Source organism: Spermophilus citellus, assembly GCF_964194105.1.
Source record: "Spermophilus citellus genome assembly, chromosome: 6".
Classification (NCBI taxonomy): domain Eukaryota; kingdom Metazoa; phylum Chordata; class Mammalia; order Rodentia; family Sciuridae; genus Spermophilus; species Spermophilus citellus.
Genome location: NC_138187.1, coordinates 36656859 through 36681439, shown reverse-complemented (window position 1 = coordinate 36681439; position 24581 = coordinate 36656859). Strand labels below are relative to the sequence as shown.

Genomic DNA, 24581 nt, shown 5'->3' with positions numbered 1-24581 from the left:
GGACAGGGCTCTGCAGGTCTGAGTGGCCGTGAGCCCGCCTTGAACCTCTGGGCCTGGAAAAGCTGGAGGTGGTGGGGACATTGCCTGCCCAGTACCCTCTGGCCTGGGTCAGTTGAATGGCTGCAGATGTCATTCGGGCTTTGCTGTCACGGTTGTGGCAAAGGGCGGGACAATGACGTGTTAACACTGAGGGCAACTGGTGTGACCTCTGTGGCGGGAAGGGTTTGGCAAGGCTCTGAGGGCCTCACTGCAGTGTAGACACCAAGTCTCCGCGGATGGGCGCCCTTGCAACCCACAGGTATGGGGGGGAGTGGTGTGCCACCGCCATCTGGTGGCTGCCTCTGGCATTGCCCCTTGGGCTTGGCCCACTTGACTGCCACTTGACATCCCCCAAGGAATGACTGCAGGTTCCCGAGGCCATAGGTCCAGAGCTCAGGTGGCCCTCCATCAAGGGGCCAAATCCCAGTCCTACACCTTGGGGGAAACTGAGGCACAAAACAGTACAAGAATTTGTCCTAACTGTACAGACCAGTTAGAACTGGGGCCTGAGCCCCCAAGGCTCAGATTTGTGTCACCTGGCTTTGAGTGCCTGAGGAACAGGGGCCAACCTGCCTCCGTGATCTTCGTGAGGCTGAAGGGGTACCAAGGCATGTGACAAACCCCAAGGTTTCCGGTTCCCCACCCCACATGTACAGTCCCCGCCCCCACACCAGGGCCACCAGACTACCTCCCACAAACATCGGGCCCCATGCAGGGGACCCTTTCCACAGTGAAAAGACAGATCCCAGCACTGTGGGGCAGCCTCGTCCCTTCAGCACCCTCCTTCACTTCCAATGGCCCAGATGGCTGTCCTGCCCCCACCTCCATCCCCACCCAAATGCTTCTTGGGAGGCACAGGGAGGCAGTCTCTGCCGTCATCTTTTAATGGCCAGTGCGGTACAGTTAGAGGACACACAGGTGGACAGGACACAGCAGGGGACAGGACAGGGCAATTACAGCTGGGGCCAGGGATGTGGAAGGACTAGGGGCCTCCCATGGGAAAGCCATCCTTGGCAGGACATCCCCAAACCAGCCTGATGACTGAATGACCCCCCCAGCCCTCCCTACTTGCCAGACTCCTGGCCTCCACTTGTCCCTCCTTGAGCCTCCCTAGGCCAAGAGGTGACTTCAGTCAAGAGGGCCTACTTTGTGACCCTCCTTCTGTATCGCAGGTAGGCTGAGTGCAGCCCCTGGCCTGTGCACCAGGAGGGTTCAGAGGGAGACCTTGGTACGGGGGTGCTGCCCGGGCCAGCTGTGCGGTGCCCATGAAGAGGCCAGCGCAGACCAGAGGTACCATCCTCCAGTAAGCACACTGTTCGGGGGAACAGGCCCAGGGTGAGAAGGCTGGGGACTGCTCCTCTCTTCTGAGGTCCTCTTATGTCCATGAGGAGGGGTCCCCCACCCCTAACTGGTGCCATGGACAGTGACGAGGACCATGGGGCCCCTGAAGTAGACCCTGTGGTGGGGTCACTGTGAAGGGGACACCAGGAGGCTGGCTGCCATCCTGGGTGGGGAAGGCTGGGTCTGACCCTGCAGAGTGCTGGCCTGGCTAGAGCTGGGGCCACGGGCTAGATGGAAGGGGAATGCAGGTGTGAGGCTGGACGTGGACACAGTGCTGGGCAGAGCCCTGGGTCACTAACACGTTCCAGGCTGGTGTGGCCGCTGGACCCAGAGAGGTGGCGTTAGTGGTATAGGAGGAGGCCGGGGCCCCGCAGGCACTGCAGGCAGGGAGGGGGTGGGGGCCTCAGGGTCCCTGGTCAGCCTGAGCAGCCCTCCCTGGGCAGCAGGAGGGCCAGCAGCCTGCAGTGTCCTGAGTCAGGGGCCGGCAGAGATGGAGCCGTTGGCGGTGCGGAGGCAGCTGCTGTGGGCATCGCGGGTGAGGCTGTAGGTGCAGTAGGCCACGGCGGAGCCCAGGGTCAGCCCAGACATGTAGGACACCGTCATCGTGTTCCCTGTGGACAAGACTGACCTGAGGGGGGCGGGGCAGCAGCCAGGCCCCAGGGCCACACTATGATGGACAGACCTAGTGGCCACTGCTCAGGTGTGATGTGTAGTAACAACGGCCAGCTCTCAGGGAGCCGCCCTGTATGAGCAAACCTCCCCAAGGACCTGCTGACCCCTCTGGGTCTTGCCATCCCTTAGCCAGCTGTTCCTTCTCCCATGAGGGGACCAGGCCTCACCTGCTTCTCTGTCCTCCACCCATTTTTTTGGGGGGAGGTACTGGAGATTGAACTCAGGGGCACTTGACCACTGAGCCACATGCCCTATTTTGTATTTTAGAGACAGGGTTTCACTAAGGTAGCACCTAGCCATTGCTGAGGCTGCCTTTGAACTCGCGATCCTCCTGCCTCAGCCTCCTGAGCCTCTGGGATTACAGTCCCGGCCCCCCACCCATTTTTGCCTCCAGCTTCTGACCTCCAACTGCCTCCTCGTCAGGGACCCTTTGGGATGTCTGTTGGGCACCTTGAAGTACCATGGCCCAAATCTGACTCCAACACCCCGACCCGTGGGCCTCCTGTATCTCAATCCATGGCAATACCAAACTTCCTGTCCTGAGCGGTGGCCCTGAACCTTGGGAGCCCCATGACTTTCTCACACTCCCTCTCCTAATCTGTCAGTCCCACAAGCATGGAAACGTTGTGTCCCTGATGCCTAGACACTGCCACAGAGGAGGGCCACCAAGTAGTTGTGGAAGGAAGGAAGGAATGATTGGCAAATGTCCCACACCTACCACCTCCCGGGCGTTGTCTAGTCCCCTAAAACCCAAGTGCACCCTCTTGCTGTCTGGCTGTGGCTCTTGAAGGCCTCGGTGTCCTCACTAAGGGGGGCTGGGCTGCTGGGAGGGAGCCCCACATGTCCCTCTGTCAGGCAGGTCTTACCTGCCAGCTCACGCTGTTTGGGGCTCACTTTGCCCGCCGCCAGGATCATGGGCACACTGCCGAAGTAGCCGTTGCTGATGCCCATGAGCAGCGAGAAGATGCAGGGCCAGGCCGGGTGGCGGAGGGCCGGCGTGCCGCTGGGGTAGACGCACAGGATGAAGAGGGGAATGAAGACGACGCGCAGGCAGGAGCAGGCCAGCAGGTGGGTGCCCCGCCAGTCCACGGGCAGGGCCGCCAGGATCTGCAGGAAGCCAAGTGTTGGGACCCCGCCGGCCCCTGCCCTCCCCAGCCTACCTCTTCTCCAGTCCATCTCCACTATAGACTCTGGCCACCCCCTTGTCCCTAGACACCCTGGGTCTGTCCAGAGCAGCACGGTCCCCAGCCCTCAAAGATGCACCAAAGCTCAACGATCACAGCAACAAATGGTCCTTGTCATGTGCCTGACCCCAATCTAAACGCAATACCCTCAGGATGGGACCTTGACCCTATTAGAGAAACGAGGGTCAAGCCACCCGTGTCACACACTGGACAGTAGCAGGCCAAAGGTCTGGATCTGCTCTCTCGGCCCCGCTCCCTGGGAAGCACAAACTCATTCCTCAGCCCTCTCAGCAGTGTGACACCAAGAGAGTGGCTTCCCCATCCATAAGACAAGGCCCGTCCCCAACCTGCGTAAAGCACCAGAAACCAAAGCATGGACCCCACCCGCTGCAGGTGAGGCAGACGGTGTGCTGCGCAGGTCATTCTGGTCCCTTTGGGTGGCTTCTGGGTGCTTCTGCCCTCTCCGTGTACCTTGAGGGCCTGTGTCTGTGCTCATCCCGGGAGGACCACCCCAGAGACCCACTGACTAGTGACCATGGAGCAGGAAGACTGGGCAGAGGGGCCGCTGAGACGCAGCAGGCACTCGGAGCCACCTTACGGAACCAGGCAGGGGCCGCCGTGGGGGGGTGCTGTGGGGACCTTGACGTTGCATGGCTGCCACACTCCTGCCTGGGACCTGTATGCATCCTCGGCCTGGGGATCTTCCTGGGTGGGCCCGGGCCACCAAGGGCAGGGCGGGCAGGAAGCCCACCTTGCCCACGAAGTCCGAGAGGTTGAACACGGCCATGACCAGGATGGGCAGCCACTCGCCCAGCACGCAGTGGCGGATCTCGGATTCCAGGCCGGGGAACAGGCACAGCGTGATGAAGTAGGTCACCGCGATGGAGAGCATGTCAGCCCAGATGACCCGTGCCACCACGTAGCGGTGCAGCAGCAGGGCTGGGGGGGTGGACAGGGTCAGAGGGCAGCACCCCCAGCGGCCTTGCCTGCCTCCCACCGGGGCACCACCCACCAAGCAGCCAGGACAGTGGGGTCCATGGGGCCGTGGGGGCGAGTGGGCTCCCTCACCTCTGAAGGTGGGCCAGCTCCGCTTGACTCGGGGCCGAGGAACGTCGAAGCGCATGTAGGCCCCCCCGCCGCCGGCCACCTCATGGGCCGGGCTGTCCAGGGAGTCGCTGTGGGCCACTGCAGGGGCCTGGTGCTCCTGGAGGGAGGATGGAGCGGGACGGCGTTTGGAGGATGGGACAGAGGGAGGCACTGACCAGGCATTGGAGCCCAGTGAAGGAGAGCCACACTCAGGCTAACGTTCAGTTAGCACCTACTGTGTACCGACACCCTCCTTCCTGTTCACCAAGAGCCCTCTGACTTCAGAGAGGGCGAATTCCTTCTCAAGACCCTCTCCCCACTTCTGACCGACCACGGCACCCCACCCACATCTTGCCCAGAGGCCCCTCAAGGCCTCCCGACACCTCTTGCTTCCTGTTGTCCCAGAAACACCCCCAGCGGCTCCCAGCCTGAGTCTCTGCCCAGGCTCCCCCGCCAGCCCCTCCTGGTGGCTTTGCTACTCCACTTTGGGGGAGTCACTCTCAGCCCAGAAGTCGCTCCTCGAGCCTCTCTGATGGAGGGGTTCCCCCAGATGGCTCCCCATGGGCTCCAACAGTCCACTGCTATGTCCCCAGCCAAGGGTCCAGGTGATTCCCTACACCCACATCTGCAGGACCATCATGGTGAGGACCCTTGGTGGCTCCCCTTGCCCTGCCTCCCCCGGTGTCCAGCACTCCTGGCCTGCAGTGTCCTCAGTCCAGATATCTGCCAGCTGCAGGCCAGGGTCGCTATGCAGCATGTGGCCACCAGAGGGCACCCCAGCTTCCCGGAAGGTCCTCTGCCCTGCCCAGCGGTGATATCACCCAGGGAGTGATACTGAGGCCACTAGCTGGCCTGAGTCCTTGTGCTGGGGACCCTGCAGGGGAGGTGCCTCTTCTGGGGTTATGAGGCCAGCAGTTGGCCCCTGTTGGGCGCTGACCTCAGCAAAGCCAAGAGCCACAGACCTGAACCCCCATTTTTGGCTCCTGCCTGGGGCCTATGATTCCCTGGCTGCCTCTGGTATTCTCCTCTGTGGGGATTCTGGGGGTTTGTCCCACCTCCTGGGGTCCTCTCCCTGATCCTGGACAGGAACCCAGGGCAGAGGTGAGCCTTGTTGCCTTCCTGGGAATCTGTACCAACCGGATGGGAACTTCCATCTACAGTACGTGGGGTGTCACAAAGAAAGGGACCGTGTGCACCCCACTTTGCAGGATACAGCAGCTGAGGGAGCCACGAGCCCCACAGAATGGAGATGGGTGCAGCCTGAGACCCTGGGGCCAAGGAGGGGGTCCAGAGAAGGAACTCGGCCAGGATGTGGGCTGGAGGCACATGCCCAGGGCTGGCGATGGGAATGGACACCGACCAATCCGCACCTGGAGTGCGTACTTACAAAGTGGATGTCCCCTGCGGCGACGTCGTGGTGTACGCGGTAGCCCGCCTGGCAGCCTCGGCTGTCCCGCGGCCGCGTGGTGTAGTAGAGCACAAAGCGGCTGCGCCGCACCAGCAGATGCAGCAAGAAGCAGAGCAGCTCCAGGCCCACGGAGACCAGGAAGAAGATGAGCGTGCTGGCGCGCTCGTCAGGCAGCAGCAGCTTGGTGAGGATGCGGCTCAGGGAGATCATCACCCCCGCGGTGCCTGGGGCAGGGACCAGGGGCTCGGGCCTGACCCCGCCCCCAGCCCGGCCCCATTCCACCGAGCCCCTCCCAGCTCTAGCCCGTCCATTAGTCCCCCACCCAACCCCCCAGGAGCCCAAGGCAGAGGGACAGTGCAGGCTCACTGCCTCCTCCAGCACTGTCGCCGGAGCTCGGGTCCTCCGCATCTGTCTGTTTCTCAGCATTTCCTGAGGGCCCAGCATGTCCAGCCCTGAGGACCTAGTGGCAACACACAGGGCCCTGCCTTCTTGGGGCTTGTGGGGACATGTTCAAACAAGTCCCAGAAGCACAGGTTGCAGATTGGGGTCAGGGAACTGTATCAAGTTTCTCACAGAGCACAGATGTGGGCAGGGGGCGTTAGAGAGCTCCTGTCTCAGGAGGGGACTGAAGTCTGCAGGACAAGGGAGTCGGGCATGGACTGGAGGACTAGTGTCCCTGGCAGGGGGCTGGTAGGGGCCATGTGCTCCTGTGTTAGAACAGAAGGAAGCCTAGCCCCCGTGGCACATCCCTGTAATCCCAGCAACTTGGGTTGCTGAGGCAGGAGGATGTTGAAAGGTCAAGGTCAGCCTCAGCAATCTAGCAAGACTCTAAGTAACTTAGTGAGAGAGACCCAGTCTCAAAATTAAAAAATAAAAGGGGCTGGGTTGTGGCTCAGTGGTTGAGCACCCCTGGGTTCAATCCCCGGTGCTACAAAACCAAACCAAACCAAACCAAACCAGGAGACCAGAGGACACGTGGAGAAGGGGCCTCAAAGCACCGGCCCCAGTGCACGGGAGGCCAAGAAGCAGGTGGCAGGACAGCCACTGAGACCACGCACTGGTGCCCAGAAGGCCAGCCCACAGGCCCTGGAGCACTGGCTGCTGGGTAAAGGACAGGCTTGAGGGCGGGGTCTTGGTAACTGGGCAGCTAGCAGGAGGTGGTTGTGTGGCTCCGAGGCTCTGAGAACAGCTTCGTGTTGAAGGGTGACACCCAACATCACAGGAGTGGAGGGACTGAGTCCCCGACACACACACACACACACACTTGGGCATACTTGACATACCACATGCAGCCTTGTGGGCACTGCCACACTCCAGTCACCACACCCCAGAAACAGGGTGCACACACGTATGCACGCACATACACCCCTCTGGTGGGGAGTGCGTCCCACTCCACCCCTCCCCGGCCAGGTGAGGAGATAAATCCCCAGCCCAGCATGCTCAGGGCGCATGTTTGGGGGTCCCCAGAAAGAAGCTTCCAGAGCCCAAGGCAGCTCAGTGCCCCCCGGGGGTCTGTGATACTCACTCTCCCCGGTCATCACCCCCTGCGTGTACCTCTTGGGCAGCATCCCCGTGTACCCATAGAAGCTGGATTGCTGCACTTAAGAGAGAGAGGGGGAGACCATGAGACACCAGCCGTCACCTACATCGCGCGGCGACCCGAGCCCCCTGGGGTGGGAGAGGGTGTGTGCAGAGAATTCAGCTCCACTGCTGGTTGAGAGGGTCCCTGAGACCGCCTTGCAGCTGCCTTAGGAACAGGGATGTCCCCTGTAGTGCCCATAATGCTGTCCACATCCCTGCCCGTGAGGTTGGGCAGAGGCACTGAGGAGCCCTGGCCAAGAAACAGGAGCAGAGAGGATACTGCCACTTGAGGACGAGGCCGTGCAAGCTCCCTTGGCTTTTCTGTCTTCCTCCAGTAGTGACCCAGGAGGCCACCTGGGGGAGGCTGTCAGACCGAGAACCCCGTGTATGGGACACAGCTGTGCCCAAGAGCAGGACGTGCAGCAACAGCAAGCAACGGTTTCATTACGCAGCCAGAGGTTTCTGGGGCCCCTTCGTTTGTACAGCATAGCTGCTCTCATCCCACCCAGCACCGAACTCCAGCAGCATCCAGGGAAGATGTGCTGACTTGGACCCCCACACCCACCGAGTCCCAGAGACCCCACTGCCTCTGTGCCAATCCCCGCCCCCCATAGTACTGAGACTCGGTTGTGCTGTGCCACTGAGCCACATCCCCAGCCCTTTTAATTTTTCATTTTGAGACACGGTCTCCCTAAATTGCTGAGGCTGGCCTCAAACTTGAAATCCTCCTAGGGCCTAAGCCTCCCTAGTAGCTGGAATCATAGGCATGCGCCACTGCGCCTAGCTCAGCATTTGCTTTTTGACAAAACAGACCAGACCTGGGCACACTGCCTGCATGGAGACCATGATTTCATGACAACATACACATATGTGCGTGCATTTATGGGTCATCTTGTCAAGTGCGTTCCTTCCTGGAAGTCATAGTAAAATAGGCTGTGGCTGGGGCTCAGAGGCAGGACGTTTGCCTGGCCTGTATGGACACCCTGGGCTGCATCCCTGGCATTCACTGTCCCCTCCCCCAAACAAAAAGTTTGAAAGCCTGCAAAACGATCATCGTGGACCCTCACAATGTCACTGCCGTGAATGACAGAGACATGCCGAGGAATCACCCCGGATTAAAGGAGATGAAGAGATGGGCCCGTACATGCAGCGTGTGGCACTGGAGTGAATCCAGGTCAGGAAAAAAGTGATACCAAGGGGCTGGGGTTTGGCTCAGCTGTGGAGCACTAGCCTAGCAGGCAGGCGTGAGGCCCTGAGTCCCACCCCCAGCACAAAGGACTGTCATTGGGGAGTCACTGAGACTTAAGTCTAGATTGTGGCTTCCATAATAGTACCCTTACGTGTGAAATTTCCAGATTGTGGCAATTGTAATGTGGTTAAATAGAAGAAATATCTAAATTGGCCCCAGTGACACACACCTGTAATCCCAAGCTCAGGAGGCGGAGGCAGGAGGATACCAAGTTCAGGGTCAGTCTCAGCAACTTAGCCAGACCCAGTCTCAAAATCAAAAGGGCTGGGACTGTAGCTCAGGGGTAGAGCATCCTTAAATTAATTCCCGAGTACAAAAAAAAAAAAAAAAATCTAGAAAATACACCCTGAAGTCTTAGCGTTCAGGCAGCAAAGGTGAGACGGTTTGGGGGGAAAATGAATTATTTTATATTTATTTATATTTAGGGGAAACTGATGTACAGACGGGGTAGGGCAGGCGTAGGGGAGCTCATCTTATTCTTGCAGGCTTTTTTTTGGTTTGCAATTTTTTAAAATAAAAGACTTTAGAAAAAATTTGAGAGCCTAGCCCAAGAGGAACAGTGACACAGACAGGAGGGTCCTGGCATGCTGGGTCACATCCCCGGAAGCCAGGGGGCTGCCCGGGCACTGGGGCCGCGTGGGGGCAGGCTCTGCACAGGCAAGTGGCTGTGTGGCCCGGACGCTCAGCCCTAGGCGCCCCCAGCGAGGCCAGCCCTGCCCGCCCCAGCCCCCTCCCTACCTGTGCAGCCGAAGGCCACGGTACCCACGGCGGCCAGGTTGATGGCATAAGCCTGGTCGTGTGCGAAGAGCTGCAGCCACACGTCACAGACACTGATGAAGAGCAGGGGGCCCAGGGCTAGGAGGTAGCCTGTGGGGAGAGGCCGGTGAGGGACCCAGGGTGGGCTAGGCAGCCCCCTCCACCTCCCCTTCCCTGGGGTCAGGTTGGAGGCGCCCTCCCCCTCCTCCTCCCCCTGAAGCTGGACACGGCCTTGGAAGGGGAAGGAAGAGCAAGGTTGAGTCAGGAGAAGAGCAAGTGCCGAGGCCTGGGAGACAATGTGGAGGCCACAGAGCCTCTGGGGTTGCAGGGTATCCCATGGGCTCCCAGAGGCCCCACTAGGACCTGACTGTTTCCCCCCCCCGCATAGAGGCCCATGGCATCCTTAGGAAATGTGCCCACTTCACAGACAAGGAGCGTGAGGCTCAGGGAAAACGGGGGTGGGGGGACGGGAGGGGGTCGCGGAGGGAGGGGGGATGAGCACTGCGCAGGCGCGTGTGCTGGGAGCCGGCGGGCGCACCCGTGGTGATCCTGGTATGCAGGTTCAGCCTCTCCACCAGGACGTTGTTGAGGAGCACAGCGGCCAGCGCCACCAGGATGTAGGTGAGGCTCATGTCGAACACAATGGAGGTCCCTGGAGGGCCAGCACAGCAGGTACTCAAGAGAGGGCCACCCTCTGCCCATCCTCGCTCACTGCCCAGAGGCCACTCAGCAATTCACAGTGGAGCCAAGATCTGAATGAACAGGGTGGCCAACAGGGTCCTGGCCCAGGGGGTTTCTGGAAAGCCTCAGTCACTGAGCACCCCCTGAGGGCTGGGTGGGCTGGGGAGCACCCACCTGGGTACTTGTGGTGCAGGTAGTCAACGTCGGTGATGAAGCTGTTGTAGGGCAGCAGGAAGCCCACCCCGGCCAGCAGCATCGCGAAGTAGATGGCATGGTAGCGGTCATCGGGCACTGGCTCCTCCTCTGCCAAATCCCAAGACCTCAGGTGAGGCGTGGGCGAGCCCACTCGTGCCAGGCCACAGCACCAAGGCCGCTGCCCACCACCAGAGCCAGTGTGCATCCCTAGGGCCACAGCTGCTCAGGTGCCTGTCATCACGGTCCAATGCAAGTCTGATCTCACAGACACTCAAGTTAGGGAAACTGAGGATCAGAGACCGTGGCCCCTTACCCAAGGTCACACTGCTGGGCTAAAAGCCAGCTCTTTGAACCTCACATCCAATCTTTCTTCCAGGCTCCTTTGCAGTTAGGCATGGCTTGATTTGCCCAATGAATGAGACCAATGTCACTTCTATATAAAAGCCTCATGGGACAGTGCATGATTCACATGTGCCCAGTGAGCATGTGAGTGAGCATGGAGGACCAGGGGAAGATAGAGCCTCCTCAGCTCTGACCTTGGCTCTGACCTGTGGGTGCAGAAGGCTCTTCTGCATGGGACCCAAGGCACAGGGCAGAGGCTGAGTCAGGGTGCAGGGCTACCACATCCCAATGGGGCCTCCCCTCAACGAGGACCCCAGTGTCCTCTGCCCTGGGCTGACCAGAGGTCGTGAGGCCAATTCCCGTTTGGGACTCACCAGAGTCCATGGATGTCAAGATGCCCCTGGCCCTAAGGCTCTGCTCCCGAGCTGCCTCCACCGCTGCTGCCCTGGCCTCCAGTTGGAGGCCCTCGAAGCCGAAGCTGGTCACCACAGTCCTGTCAGGAGTGCCGGCCACACTGGACTCCTTGAGGCGCTGGCTTCCCACGGAGCCCATGGTGGCCTGTGCTGTGGAGGAAGGAGATGAGGCAGGGGAGGGGACAGGACAGGAGGACACTCCTGACCTCACGGCCAAGTCCCCAAACAGTACCCCAGGGGGCCATCCCTTCCATTCATTCCTCCTTCTTGATATTTCATCACGAAGGACATGGACTTAGCAGTGAGGTGATGTCACCTCATGTGTCCCAGGAAGCTCACTCGTGTTGCCATGGAGACGGGGTGGGAAGGGTAGAGACACAGCCCAGGAGATCAGCTCAAAGGCTAAGCAACCGCGGTGGTCTCTGGGCGTGGGAAGAGATGGAGAGCAGGACTGTTTTGGAGGCGGAACACCAGCACGAGGTGAGCAATCAAACAGTGGGGGATACCATGGAGCACTTTGTGCCAGCACCAAGCTAGAATGCCTCTCCGGGTGTCCCTTGTCACCGGGAGGGAGGTGCTGAAATTCATTCATTATTCAGCCAGCAAAAGGGAGAGTTACGGGGTGAATAACTCCTGCTCTGGCCTCTAAGACAGAAAGTGGTAGAGTATGGACCCAACATCAGTCTGTGGGTCACTTAGAGCCCCCATGCCCCTCGGGATTCTGAGGCCAACCACCTTCAGTGGCAGGCAGTTCTTTCGATGCTCTTGCCTCAGTGTTTCTTGCTTCGATTTGGATCTACTAGCCCTTGCCTTTGGGGGAGAAGGAAGGAGTTCAGTGTTCCATGATAATGAGAGATGGGACACCACAGCACAGGGTCCTAAGAGTGGTGCCTCAGCATCCCTGGCCCCACAGGCATGTGGGATTTATTGCGGAGGAAGTGGGGAGAAGCCAGCCCCAAGGGATCTTCGAGCCACAGTTATTCCCATTATCCCTGGGGCTGATCTGCGGCAGGCCACTCGCTCTTGCCTGCCCCTTCCCATCTCTGGGGCCCCACCACTCCAGCTCCCCTGCCTCAGTTTACCCCATTCCCAGCAGTCAGGTGGCCTGTACAGACTTGTCACCAAGCTCTCCTCTTGGCCCCTGTTCCCCTCCCCTAGGTCTCTAGCAAGTTTTATTGGAGCCAGTGATGAGGATGGGGGCCTTCCTGGAGCCAACCCAGGTGATTGGTAGCCATGGCCAGTGGAGATGAGGTCAGGGGCTTCTCCTTCTGGGGACTGGGAAGCCGGGCTTTCCTCCCCTCCTGGTCGAGCCTCTCCTGACAGTCCCCTCATCAGTCTTGCTTCTCCGGCCACATCTGGCACTGGGGGAACTCAGCAGGGTCTAGAACAGAGATGGCCTAGGCTCGAATGTTGGTGGTCCTGGGCACACCCTTGTCCTTGCCTATCAACTGGACACACCAGCCTGACCTCAAGAGTGGTGGCTTGGAGACCCTTGCTCAGGCCCTTCTTGGGTCCTGGCCCACCCATCCTCCTCCCTTAGACATGAAGAGCCAGGGGAAGGGGACCAAGGGAGAATGACAGTCCACAACAATGACAGTCCACTCCTGCCACCAGCCCCCTTAGGATGGAAGTGCAGCCCGATGGTCATCCAAGTCCTAAGAGGAAGGGCTTCTGAAATGCAGCACCGGGTCCCACAGTGTCCTGGATGTGCCCGACCAGCATGTGAGGCTTCCGCCTCACTGAGGCCACCCCATCCGGGAAAGCGGACATGCTCAGCGTCAGGCCAGGGGGAGGCCCCTCTGCTCCCTCGGGCTCATCAGTGTGGCGGGCAGCTGCCACCTACACTGCCCGCCTCAGCCACCATCCCATGGCCTTTAACTCTCTCCTCCCCCGACACCCTCACTCATACCAGCTGCCCAGGGCTTCAGATTGTTCCTCCTCTTATGTCCCCTTTACTTAAGATTTAAGGACATAAATATAACACAAACTCGGTGTTTATAAGACTCTTCTCTGCTCCTTCACCCTGAGCTACTAGGATTCCTCTGTCCCAGCCCCACATTGCCGCTCAAATGACACAGGTCATTTCTTTGGCCTTAGACCACCCTTTGGGCCTCAGTGTCCCCACCTCCTTATTGTGAGGACACAATAGAGAAAGAACAAGCGGGGACAGACTATTTCATAAATGGAGAGGGCTGGGTGGTTAGTAGAGAAGGTGTGGCTGCACACAGTAGGTGTTCAATAGTGGCATAAACAGCCACCTAGAGAGCACCATGTGGGCCAGGGCGCTCCTGATCCTCAAGTTCGGCAAAGGATGATTCATGCCCACATTTTGCAGAAAGGGTGACTAAGGTGCCCAGAGATCAAGTCCAGGGTCAGGCAGCTCAAACTGGAGCTGGGCCTGACAGACCACCTTTGGCCCCACCACGGCAGCGGGGACTGCCTGTGCCCCGGGGCAGTGTGGAGGTGCTGAGTGTCAGTGCCAGGCTGACCTGGCTCTGAGGCTGCTGAGCTCCACTTCTAGCCAGCAGAGGGACAAGGGAAACTGAATTTCACTTGGAAAGCCAGTCTGCTCACCCTCCTAGGCCTTGAACTTCTGGCTCCGCCACAAGTCCTGCTTAGCTGGATGCCCTTGGATGCCCTGTCCCTTGTCGCTGTTCATCCCACAGCCCAGCTTATGGGCTGCCCAACTCACAGTGGCAGGGTTGTGGGTTTCAAGACCCTCAGGCCACCCCCTTTCTGTAGCCCCCAAAGGACAAATGAATGCAGGGGCCACAAGCTGGGCAGGGCCTGGGATGGAGAGACTCCAGGCTGCCCAGGCCCACGGCCCTCCCCGGACCTGGGTGCGGGCACGTTCCCAGATGCTCAGCAGCCCCAGAGGCTCCTTCTGCCTTCCAGGCCCCATCAGCAGCAAAGTTGGATCCCAGGCCCGGGTCCCCAGGCAAAGGGGAGACCCCTTAGGCAACACGAGGTGACCTCTGGGCCCAGGCCCCACCTCTTTCGGAGCTTTCCCAAGAATTAGGAGGCGGCTGTCTGGGAAAAGGAGTGAGATGGGCGAGGGAGGCGAGGGAGGAACTTGGGGTGTGCCCGAGGTCGGAGGGAGCGCCAAGACCCAGCTTGGCCTGGGATCCCGCCGCCTGTCACCTTCCTGGGTCCGGGTCCCGCGCTCGCAACTGGGATGCTGGCCCGCTCCAATGCTGGACGGGGCGGGGGAAGACCCCGCTTTCCGCGACAGGGGTGCGATGGGAGACTCGGGATGCGGTGGGAGACTCGGCGTCCGGGCCGGCGGAGAGGAGGGGACGCGAGTGGGGCCGCGCGCCGCAGACAAAGGCTCCGACAGGTCCCCGCCAGCGTCTCCCCGCGCCGCAGCTCGTCTCCGCCCCGCCCGCCACCCTGGCCGCCAAGCTTACCTCGGCCGGGCCCGGAGCTGGGGTCTTCGGCGCCCCCCCGGTGCCCCGCTCGGGCCGGGCGCGGCTGGCGTCCTCCGAGGGTGCCAGGTCTGCCCCGGCCCCAGGTCCGCGAGCGCGTCCGGGGGGCGCAGCGGCGGCGGCGAGCACAGCCGGGCCCGCGCTCCGCCCGCCGCCCCGCCCTCGCCGGGCCCGCCTAGGCCCGCCCCCGCCCCGCCCCGCCCCGCCTTCTCTCCCTCTGGCCACGCCCCTTCCCTGCCTCCCTCCCCGCTGCTCCATCTCCGCTCCGGACCCGCCCCTCCTCCCCATCCTCCCGGACCCGCCCCCTCCTCTTATCCCTCTTTCCCCCTCCGCCCGGCCCAATTCCTGCCCCGGGTCCCGTCTTCTCCCTCCCCTCCGCTTGGCCACGCCCCGTCCCATTCTGCCCTCCCCCTCCACCCGGGTCTACCGCCGGCCCCGCCCCCTCAAGTAGACCACGCCCCAAAGCCCTCCCCCTCCTCCATCCCGTCGCACTCGTAGGGGTGGGGGTAGGGCCGAGACCGAGGTCGGGATCCCCCGATCCCCGATCCTTGGGGGCAGAGCTTGGTGGCTTTGACGACCTCAGGGTGGCTTGCGGCTGACCTAGCCCACCTAAGAATCAATCGCAGCCAACCCCCCTTCACCTTGGTGCCAAGCCTCCTCTCCTCCTCTCCCCGGCAGGATGACCAGACTAAAATTTCCCAGGTTGAGTGAGGAGTTGAGAGAGAAAGTGCCCAGCGCGATGCCAGCCCGGCCAGGGAGCAGGGGTCGCTCCTCCACCCCTGCACCCATACGGCGCTCGCTGGACTCCCACTTCTTCCCAGCCTTGGATCCCACCTGACTAGGTCGCTTCCCATCTCGGAGCCTTGTTTTTCTCCCAGGTCAATGGAATTCTAATCCTTCCTAAGCACTCGCGCTTTGCTTGAGCTTCAGTTTACTGTCTGGGATCTGTCCCTGAGAGAGGCCATTGAAGCTCAGGAGACATTGTGGGTTGCTGAAGAAGACTCCACACTGGTCCTGTCATTAGAAATGAGCCCACCATTGGGGCAGGTAGAAGGGCGGTGCCAAGATGAGGTCAGGAACCAGGTGGGAAGCAGAAAGTGCCCTGGGTCTCTCCAGTGTAGGGCTGTACGGGAGGATCAGGGAGGCCTCCCAGGACTAAGGCACCAGCTGGGATTGGCAGAGGTGCCAGCCAAGTAACCTGCCAGGTCCCACCTGGATGCCCTTCCTCCCCTTTCCAGCAGACTAGGCTTCTGCCTGGAGCCCCACCTTGACATCTGCCCCTCCAGGGAGCCTTAGGGTTGCTGTTGCCCATAGCTGGGGTTTTCCCAGGGCCTCACACATGAGAGGTGAGGTCCCTGAGAGTAGGGACTGCTTCAGGGTCTCAGGGTTCTTATGCTCTGTGGAGTGTTTGGTATACACTCTCCGGGGTGAGATCATCCCCCTGGCCTTCTTCTGCTGTGGTTTGGACCAGAAGCTCTTCCTAAGAATCAATCACAGCTAGAGCCTAAACAGGAAGACAGACCTTGATGCCCCGGGTGTGAGAGGCTTCCAAATCAAACAAGTCCGAGAGTGTGAGACAGTTCTCAAAGCAGGGGACACACAAGGTTTCCTGACCTGATGGGCTTCGATCTGATGGAGGACACTGGCAACAAATAGCATAATTCCTAGAGCATCAAGTGCTTGAAAGACAAGAACACAGAGTGATGGTGTGGACAATAGCATATGATGGTGGAGGAGCGGGTGGGCAGTTGTGCAGGTGGTCAGCAAAGGACTCTATGAAAAGGTGACATCTGGACTGAGAGACTCACATGATGGAAAGGAGCCAGTAGTGGGAAGTTGTGGTGAGGGTGAGGTTTGGGGTGAGGAGAGCAATCTAGGGAACATAGGCAGGGAATGTAGCCAGGGACAGAGGAAGGGAGGACAAAGGATAGGAGGTGCAGTCAGGGACAGAGATAAGCCAAGGAGGGTCTTATTGGCCACCAGAGGAGTTGGAGACCTAGAGAGATTTTATCAGATGAAGGGAGAAGAACAGCTCAAGGTTTTATTTTATTTAAAAAATATTTTTTGGGTACTAGGGTTTGAGCCACTGAGTCACATCCCTAGCCCACCCCCCTTTTTTGGAGTTAGGGTCTCACTAAGTTAGGGCCTCACTAAATTGCTGAGGCTGGTCTCCAATTTATAATCCTCTTGCCTCAGCCTCCCAGGTAGCTGGGATTATAGGCGTGCATCACCACACTTGTTTAAAAAGTTCCCCTTGCTGGGTTGCTGGTGCGAGTGCAAATTGGAACAACCCTTCCGGAAAGTGAATTGGCCTAAAAAAAAGACATGCTTTTTGGTCCAGAAAATCTAGCCCAAGGAAATAATTCTAAATATAGAAAAAGTCTTTATATCCAAAGATGTTTGTCATAATAGCTAAACACTGAAAGGAGCCCCACACAGGTCTCATTCCTCCCTGAAGTGATTGTTACATTTGAAAAACCCAAGACAATCAGTGGAATCATGTGTAACCCTACAGAGAAATCTTGTCACCAGGATATGTGGTTAGGAAGGATTTATAATAATCTGGAGAGCTGGCAGAATGAAAGTGTTAAGTGACACAGAAATAGGAAATGGCAAGAAATGCAAAAGATATCTTCTACTATATAAAAAAATTTGAGAAGCTGGATAAACGATTTTTTTAAAACTATAAATGAGCAGGAAAGCTGCTATCAGAAGAGTAAGAAACTTAAATAGAAACAATCCCTGGAGAAGAAAGAATTTTGATAATACATTCCTACTTTACTACTCCCCAACACCTGGCTTTCACAGTTTCACAGAATGATAGAATCTGATCAAATTTTTTTTTTTTTAAAGAGAGAGTGAGAGAGGAGAGAGAGAGAGAGAGAGAGAGAGAGAGAGAGAGAGAGAGAGAATTTTTAATATTTATTTTTTAGTTCTTGGCGGACACAACATCTTTGTTGGTATGTGGTGCTGAGGATCGAACCCGGGCCACACGCATGCCAGGCGAGCGCGCTACCGCTTGAGCCACATCCCCAGCCCCTGATCAAATTTTTAAAGGTGGGAGAATTTGAATGCTAGTTAAAATATTCCAGTGCACAGGGCAGGGGCCGGGTTGTGGGGGAGGCAAGAAAAGCTGCCAGATCTGACAAATATTATCTAAGAAAAAAAATAGACTTGTCTTGCCTGTATCAGTAGAAAATCCCAAGTAAATCAGGCACTGTGGCACACAACGTAATCCCAGTGACTTGGGAGGCTGAGGCAGGAGAATTTTATTTTATTTTTTTTGTGTGTGTGGTGATGGGGATTAGAACCTATGACCTTGCACATGCAAGGCCAGCACTCTACCAACTGAGCTATATCCTCAGCCAAAGTAGGAAGATTTTAAGTTCAAGGCCATCCTCATCAACTTAGTGAGAACCGGTCTCAAAATAAGAATTAAAATGATTGATGATTGTAACTCAATGGTAGAGCACCCCTAGGATCAATCCTCAGTAAAGGAAAAAAAAAATCCCCAATAAAACATTAGCAAAGGAATAAAAAAGATATTAAATTAAGAATATCCTATAACATTCCAAATGAAAGGACAGTCTCATAAGGAATGTTATTAACATATTCATCACATTCAGAGGTCAGAGAAAAAAGACAATTTTCTACATAGATATGGAAAAGCATTTGGTAAAAAATAATATGCATCTGTAACTTTAGAAAACTATAATAAACTAGAAATCAGTAGATGTTTTATGCACACTGCAGTGTCTAAAAGTGCAGCCCATTAAACACAAAAGCATGAGTTGGATGTGTACTCCTGCCTCTATTGTTTCACCTCCTCTCTCTCCCCTTTGGAATCCTTGCTAAAGTTATAAGACAAGAAAAAGAAATACAACATGTAAAAATTGGAAAAGAATGAAGTGGGGGCTCGGGTTGTAACTCAGTGGTGGAGCATTTGCCTCACTTGTCTGAGGCACTGGGTTCAATCCTCAGGACCACTTAAAAATAAATAAATAAATAAAGATATTGTGTCTATCTACAATTTAAAAAATACTAAAAAAAGAATGAAGTGATTATCTGTAGGTGACAGGATTATATAGCTGGAAGATCTAAATGATCTGAATAAAATACTTTTAAGAGATTTCAATAGCTTTTCCTCCATAGGTGCAACAGACAATTAGAAAATCAAATAAAAGAAAACTTTCACAATGTCAACAACATAGAACACTCTGGAATAATCTTAAGTAGAAGTGTTCAATATCTATAGGGAAAATTTAAAAGAGGTTTAAAAAAATGCTTGTGTAGAGAAAATGAACACAACCCCAGTGTCTCCCACTATGCACCCTCAACACAGATCACTTCTGTGACCCCCCCCCAAAGGTGGTGGGGGTTCTCTCCACCAGCAAGCAATCAAGAAATTCTGCAGGGTGTCCTCTAATCCAACTCAGTTCTGACACTATCTTCCTGGAGGTAGCATCGGATACAACAGGTTGAGGTCTCAGTCCCCATATATCCCTTGCTTCAGATGCCAATCACAAGTCCCAGCATGTTAAGTAAGTGCTCTACCACTGAGCTATACCCTCAGTCCAACCCTTAAGATTTTTAGAAACTCTTTCATATAGCAGAGAAAGACAAAGATACCCACTTTTAAGATTCTAGAAGCCCTTTCACCTAAGAAGATTTTGAGGCACCTTCTGAAGTATTTCTTAACTCCAAGGCATCCTGAGATTTTGCTGGACTGGACGCTGTGTTTTGATGGCAGCACTCTGGGTCTGATCTGTGCTCTGTGGGTGAATCATCCCCAGGAGGCTCTGGGGTTCATTTTTCTTGGTGATCCAGCCAGCCAGCCCTCCAAGGGGGCCGCTGGTGCATCAACCTCAAGGGAAGACACTAGGGGCTGAAGCTGAACTTCCTAAACTTTGACTTCCTCTGCTGCATCGATGACAGCCACGGCCCACACCCTATCCATTCCAGAGAGCAGGAGCCCCCAGATGGCTGCATCCCCTCATGATCATCAAAGTGGTTCTATTTGGGGGAGATGTGCCCACCACAACCAGGGACTATGTGGAGCATTCTGTCTTCTCCAGCTGGAGGGTGGGCTCTGTAAGTGGCAGAGCTGTCTCATTTGGGGGATGAGAGGGACTCAAGCTAGGTTTAAAAATAAATTAAATGCCCACAAAAAGACACACAGCTCTGTGATGTGTGAGTTCTGTGTTCAACCAACTACAGATTGAAAAATATTCAGAAAAAAAAACTGCATCTGTACCAAACATGTACATCTTTTCCTTGTCATTATGCCCAATGTAGCCTTTATATTGTAACGTGTATTAGTGTCACTTAGAGATGATCTACAACACATGGGACATGTGGGTAGGTTCTATGTAAACACTACACCATTATATATAAGGGATTCGAGCATCCCTGGATCTCAGTGTCCATAAACCAATCACAAGCAGATACTGAGGATGGCTGGACAAGCTTAATTCATAATAGTAAAAACCTTAATTGCTAGGTGCCATGGCACACGCCTGTAACCCCAGTGGCTTGGGAGGCTGAGGCAGGAGGATTGCGAGTTCAAAGCCAGCCTCAGCAACTTAACGAGGCTCTAAGCAGCTCAGGGAGACCCTGTCTCTAAATAAAATACAAAATAGGACTGGGGAGGTGGCTTAGTGGTTGAGTGCCCCTGAGTTCCTGGTACCCCCCACAAAAAAAAAGAAAGAAAGAAAATTCTGGAAACAGCCCCTGTGTTATCAAGAGGAGATGGTTTTAAGAGCCAGTATCACATTCAGGCTATGGAATTTATTCAGAATGCAAAGCAAGGAGCCATTGATACAGCATGGCCTGCTGCACCTCACATACAATATATTCAGTGACAAGACAGATATGAAAGAACACATATTGCGTGGTTCCATTTCCATGAATTTCTAGAAGAGGCAAGAGAAATCTCAGGGAATCAGATGGTGGCTGCCTTGGTAAGGCGGGTGGAGGGAGCCCTCTGGGGATGGTAATGCTCCATCTCTCGGAGGCAGGTTGGCTTATGCAGCATGTGCATTTGTCAGAACTCAGCAAAAGTCCACCTAAGATTTATGCATTTTGAAAATAAAAATTAAAAAGCTGTATGCGTTTCAGGCTGGGGCTGGAGCTCAGTGATAGAGCAGGTGCCTGGCAGGCGTGAGGCCCTGAGTTCCATCCCAGCACTGAGAAAAAGAAAATAGTATGCATTTCACTGATGATAAATTTTGCCTAAAAAAGTAAAACAAAACCAAAACCAAGTATTGACCTGTACCTCATGAGATGAAGGTTTAGGAGTGAAATGTCCTCCAACTGTGACTGCCTTTGAAGCAAGATGGGTGGCTGGGTGGCCAGCCAGGGAGACAGGAAGGAGGAGGGTGGACAGTTGAGGAAGCAATCCAAGCAAGGCACACAGCCAGCACAGGGTTGTTCACATACAATTCCTTCCACTTTCTTTTATGCATAAAAATATTCACAATAAGCTGGGCACGGTGGAGCACGCCTGTAATCCCAGCAGCTTGGGAGGCTGAGGCAGGAGGATTGCAAGTTCAAAGCCAGCCTCAGCAACTTAGCAAGGCCCTAAGCAATTCAGTGAGACCCTGTGTCTAAATAAAATACAAAATAGGGCTGGGGAGGTGGCTCAGTGGTCAAGTGCCTTTGGGAGGGGTATGGGGCATTTAATCCCTGTACCCCCAAATTAACTTCATATGATTTTGGAGGGTGGTGGAAACAGCCAGCAGTGCCCCTTCCCCACCCAACCCTGTGCTGCTCTGTGGGGCTTGTTCCAGGTCCTGGCTCTGTGCCATCTGTTTCCCAAGAGCACAAACCTAATTTATTCCCAACTTATTAACTTAAAGCCCATTAGAATCTTTCCCATCAACCCAGCACACAGCTGAGATAAGCAGAGACCTTGTGAGAGGCTGCTCAGGACACGGGGAGGGAGTGGCTGTCCGGATCTGGAGGGTGAGGATTCCCCCCCACCCCCCCCACCCCCCCACCCCCCCCACCCTCCCTGGCAGTGTGGCCTTCACATCTGACACCTTCTCTAATTCTCACAGGGATCGGGTGCCCAGGGAGCCCCCTCTGCAGACAAGGAGGCCAGCTGGGAGGTGGTGAGGCTGGGGTGGTGGGTCTTCTAATGACAGTGACATGTCACAGGGACACGGTAATTGCATTTATGCTTGCAGAAGTTAATTTAAAGCCTGAGGGTGGGCCCTCAGGCCAACGTGTCAAAACCTGATCTGGACAGAAATGCCCCTGCAAGCTCCCTGAGCGCTAAACCCACTGGGAAGACCCTGGCTCCATGTTTGCTCCGCGGGGACGCACTGATTAGCCGTCTCCACTGGTGCCTGGGCAGGACGCTGCCTGCGCTCCTCCACCCAAGCCCCTGGACAGACTCCCAGGAGACAATGAGAGCCAACCATGTGGGCAGGAAGGGCAAACTGAATAAATCAGCAGGACCTGGGGCTCCCTCCCAGGAGGGTGAGGATGGCGGGGGGGCCCCGTGGTGGCTGCGCAGGCGGCTGAACCAGACAGGCTGGGGTGGTGCTCATCGCAGCCGCCACGTGCCAGGCTCTGAGCCAAGTGCATTGTCTGCTCAGATCATCACGGGGGCCTCTGGGAGAGGAAACTGTCGCAGAGAGGCGGAGGGGTTTGCCCAAGTGACACACACAGCCAGAAGAAGCCTGTCCCTCCCCAGACCCCAGTGCGTCCTTATGTTGCTCCCCAAGGACTCCCCATCCCCACCCCAGACCCTAGACCTGGCGATCGTCAGCTGCATCCCAGGCCTGGCTCCTAGGACAGGTGCCCCAAGCCATATGTGGCCTCCTGCGGCTTCATCTCCCAGGACAGCCCGGGCCACAGGGTAGGTCAGCACCACGTACAAACAAAGGTGTTGTGTCTGCCAAAAACTAAAAAGTAAATATTAAAAAGTTAAAAAAAAAAAAAAGACTCTCATAGGCTGCAGGTGGCTGCAGGTGGCTGGCCTGGGACCAAGGAGCTGCCTGGCTTGGTTCTGAGAGCTTCTAGCTGGAAGCAGCTCTTCATTACTGGCTGCTGTGGACGACATTGGAAGCGCGTGGGCTGGGAGGGGAGCCTTGGCGGACCCCAGGCCTGCTGCTCCCTAGAGCCCTGACCCCTCCCTCTCAGCTGGCTCTAGCCCTTCAGGCTCCTACACACCCACCCCTGGGTGCCTCCCTCTGTCTCCCTCAAAGCATAGCCACGCCCAGTTACCTGGCACCCTCCCACACACACCGACGAGGTGTGGTTTTTACCCATGAAGTTTCTGCCACGTGGAGGGCCACACGCTCACACACATTCTCTTCCTCCACAGACTCCTGTTCATCCAGAAGGGGCACCTAAGCGCCACCGTCTCCTCCTCCAGGAAGCCTCCCATGATTTCTAGGTGGCAGGGTTGACCCTGGGCCCTCCTTGAATCCTCACCCTGACCTGAGGGAGGTTTGATGACACACCACTTTGCAAGTGCAATCCAGAGGCCCAGAGAGGTGAAGGCCATTGCCCGAGACCGCACGGCAGAAAAGTTTGGAGGCATCACCTCCTTTCTGGACCTCTGGATAAGGCCAGGCAGAGGAGGGCTGGGTAAGCATCATTGAAAGAATGCTGGTCAAAAGAGGGTAGGTGGACTGTCGGGTGGGTGCTGTGACCCTGGCCCAGGCTCTACCCTCCCTGACCTATCCAGATGCAGGAGACCAGACTCCCCCACATACATGTAGTTCCCAGAGCACCTCTAGGGCAGTGTGGGTCTCAATGCTTGGCAGGCCATTTCACAGATGTGGAGACTGATGCCACAGAGCCTGAGGCTGGCCCGAGGCTCCCAGCCAGACTGGAGGGAGTGGCAGAGCCAGGACCAGAGCCCAGGTGCCTCTGGGCCCAAGCCAGTCCCCTTCCCAGGACCCATCGGTCGGTGAGGCGCTCAGCCTTACCTGGGCCCTACCTGGGACTCACCTGTACTCCCCGGGGGCTCTCCTCGCCGTGTCAGAATCTGCTGTCAGCCACGCCGTGCGCTGTGCGGAGGAGCCTTTGTACTCTCTATTTACAAGAGGAGGCTTGTGAGCAAATTAGCAGGGTAACCAGGGAAAATGTTTGGCTTCCGTGGGTGGGAATTGGAGCCATCTGTTCCCAAGTGCTGAGAAAACACTGGAGCCACAGTGCCCGGCAGAGCTTTGAAGCCTGGTACCCTCGAGCTATGTGTCCCTGGGCAGGGCCCTCACCCTCTCTGGGCCCCAGTGTCTGTTTCCATGAAGACCAGAGGGCTGGCCAGTTGTGCGACTCCAGGACGCCCCCACCTCCCTGTGTCCCCCACCTCCCAGTCCCGGTTCCTCACCTCCTTTCTGTATCCCTGCTAGACCTGAGCCCCTCCTGGATAGAGGAGGCTGCCAGCCTTCACAGCAGGATAGTGGCCTTCCTGGCACTGGCCTCTGGGGTTTTATTACAGTTGGACTCATTTGTTCCCAGGCTGAAAATAGCTTTCTTATTTTCTCTGAATATATAGATAATAACTCACCCGACCAGAATGTGTGTTGTAGGGAGCTAAGCCAGGACGGCGGCTCCAGATACTGTCTGTCCACTCAGACCCCTCTGCAAGCAGCTGGCCATGCTGGAGGCCCAGGGGAGAGAATGACAATTGGGATATTTGAGGGGGGATTACCCACCCCCACTCCAACACCCTCCAGCTTCTCTTTTTGGGGGGAGGGTACTGGAGATTGAGCTCAGGGGCACTCAACCACTGAGCCACACCCCCAGCTCTATTTTGTATTTTATTTAGAGACAGGGTCTCCCGGAGTTGCTTAGTGCCTCACTTTTGCTGAAGCTGGCTTTGAACTTGCGATCCTCCTGCCTCAGCCTCCCAGGCTGCTGGGATTACAGGAGTGCGCCATTGCACCTGGCCTCCAGTTTCTTGACAAGGTTCCTGGAGACTGTGGCCTCAAGGGGGCGGCTCTTTGGAGTCTTTCACTGCTGTCTATGCTCTCAAGGCCATTTCCTTGCAGAGTGGCAGCTGACCTTCTCTCCCCAATTCCAAGTTCAACGGTGCCAGGCTGGCATCTTGCAGTCGGCCACGGTGGGAGTATTGACACCATAGAAATCAGCTACGGCTACAAAGCAGGGCTTTTTCTGCCAGAGAACCTAGGGTTAGTGCATATCAGTTTGTCCCTGACATCCAGAGGTTTCTGCAGTCCTCCCTTCTGAGGG

At 56.5% G+C, this 24581-nt stretch overlaps 1 protein-coding gene across 4 annotated transcripts; it reads right to left on the bottom strand.

Moving 5' to 3' along the window:
- Window positions 1–903: 903 nt before the first annotated feature.
- On the bottom strand, window positions 904–23357 carry SLC29A4 (solute carrier family 29 member 4). Of its 4 annotated transcripts, none has more exons than XM_081299730.1 (11): window positions 23337–23357; window positions 10909–11097; window positions 10172–10300; window positions 9855–9968; window positions 9299–9427; window positions 7256–7330; window positions 5710–5954; window positions 4305–4440; window positions 3988–4175; window positions 2919–3159; window positions 904–1991 (listed from the first exon to the last, which is right to left on the bottom strand). In XM_081299730.1, the coding sequence occupies exons 2-11, from the start codon at window positions 11084–11086 to the stop codon at window positions 1855–1857; spliced, it is 1572 nt and encodes a 523-aa protein (XP_081155856.1). In that variant the 5' UTR covers window positions 11087–11097; window positions 23337–23357; the 3' UTR covers window positions 904–1854. The 4 variants fall into 4 exon arrangements, with proteins under 4 accessions (XP_081155856.1, XP_081155857.1, XP_081155858.1 ...); XM_081299731.1 differs by lacking the exon at window positions 23337–23357 and adding an exon at window positions 14355–14502; XM_081299732.1 differs by lacking the exon at window positions 23337–23357 and adding an exon at window positions 14355–14502 and having other exon boundaries at window positions 10909–11092.
- Window positions 23358–24581: the final 1224 nt, after the last annotated feature.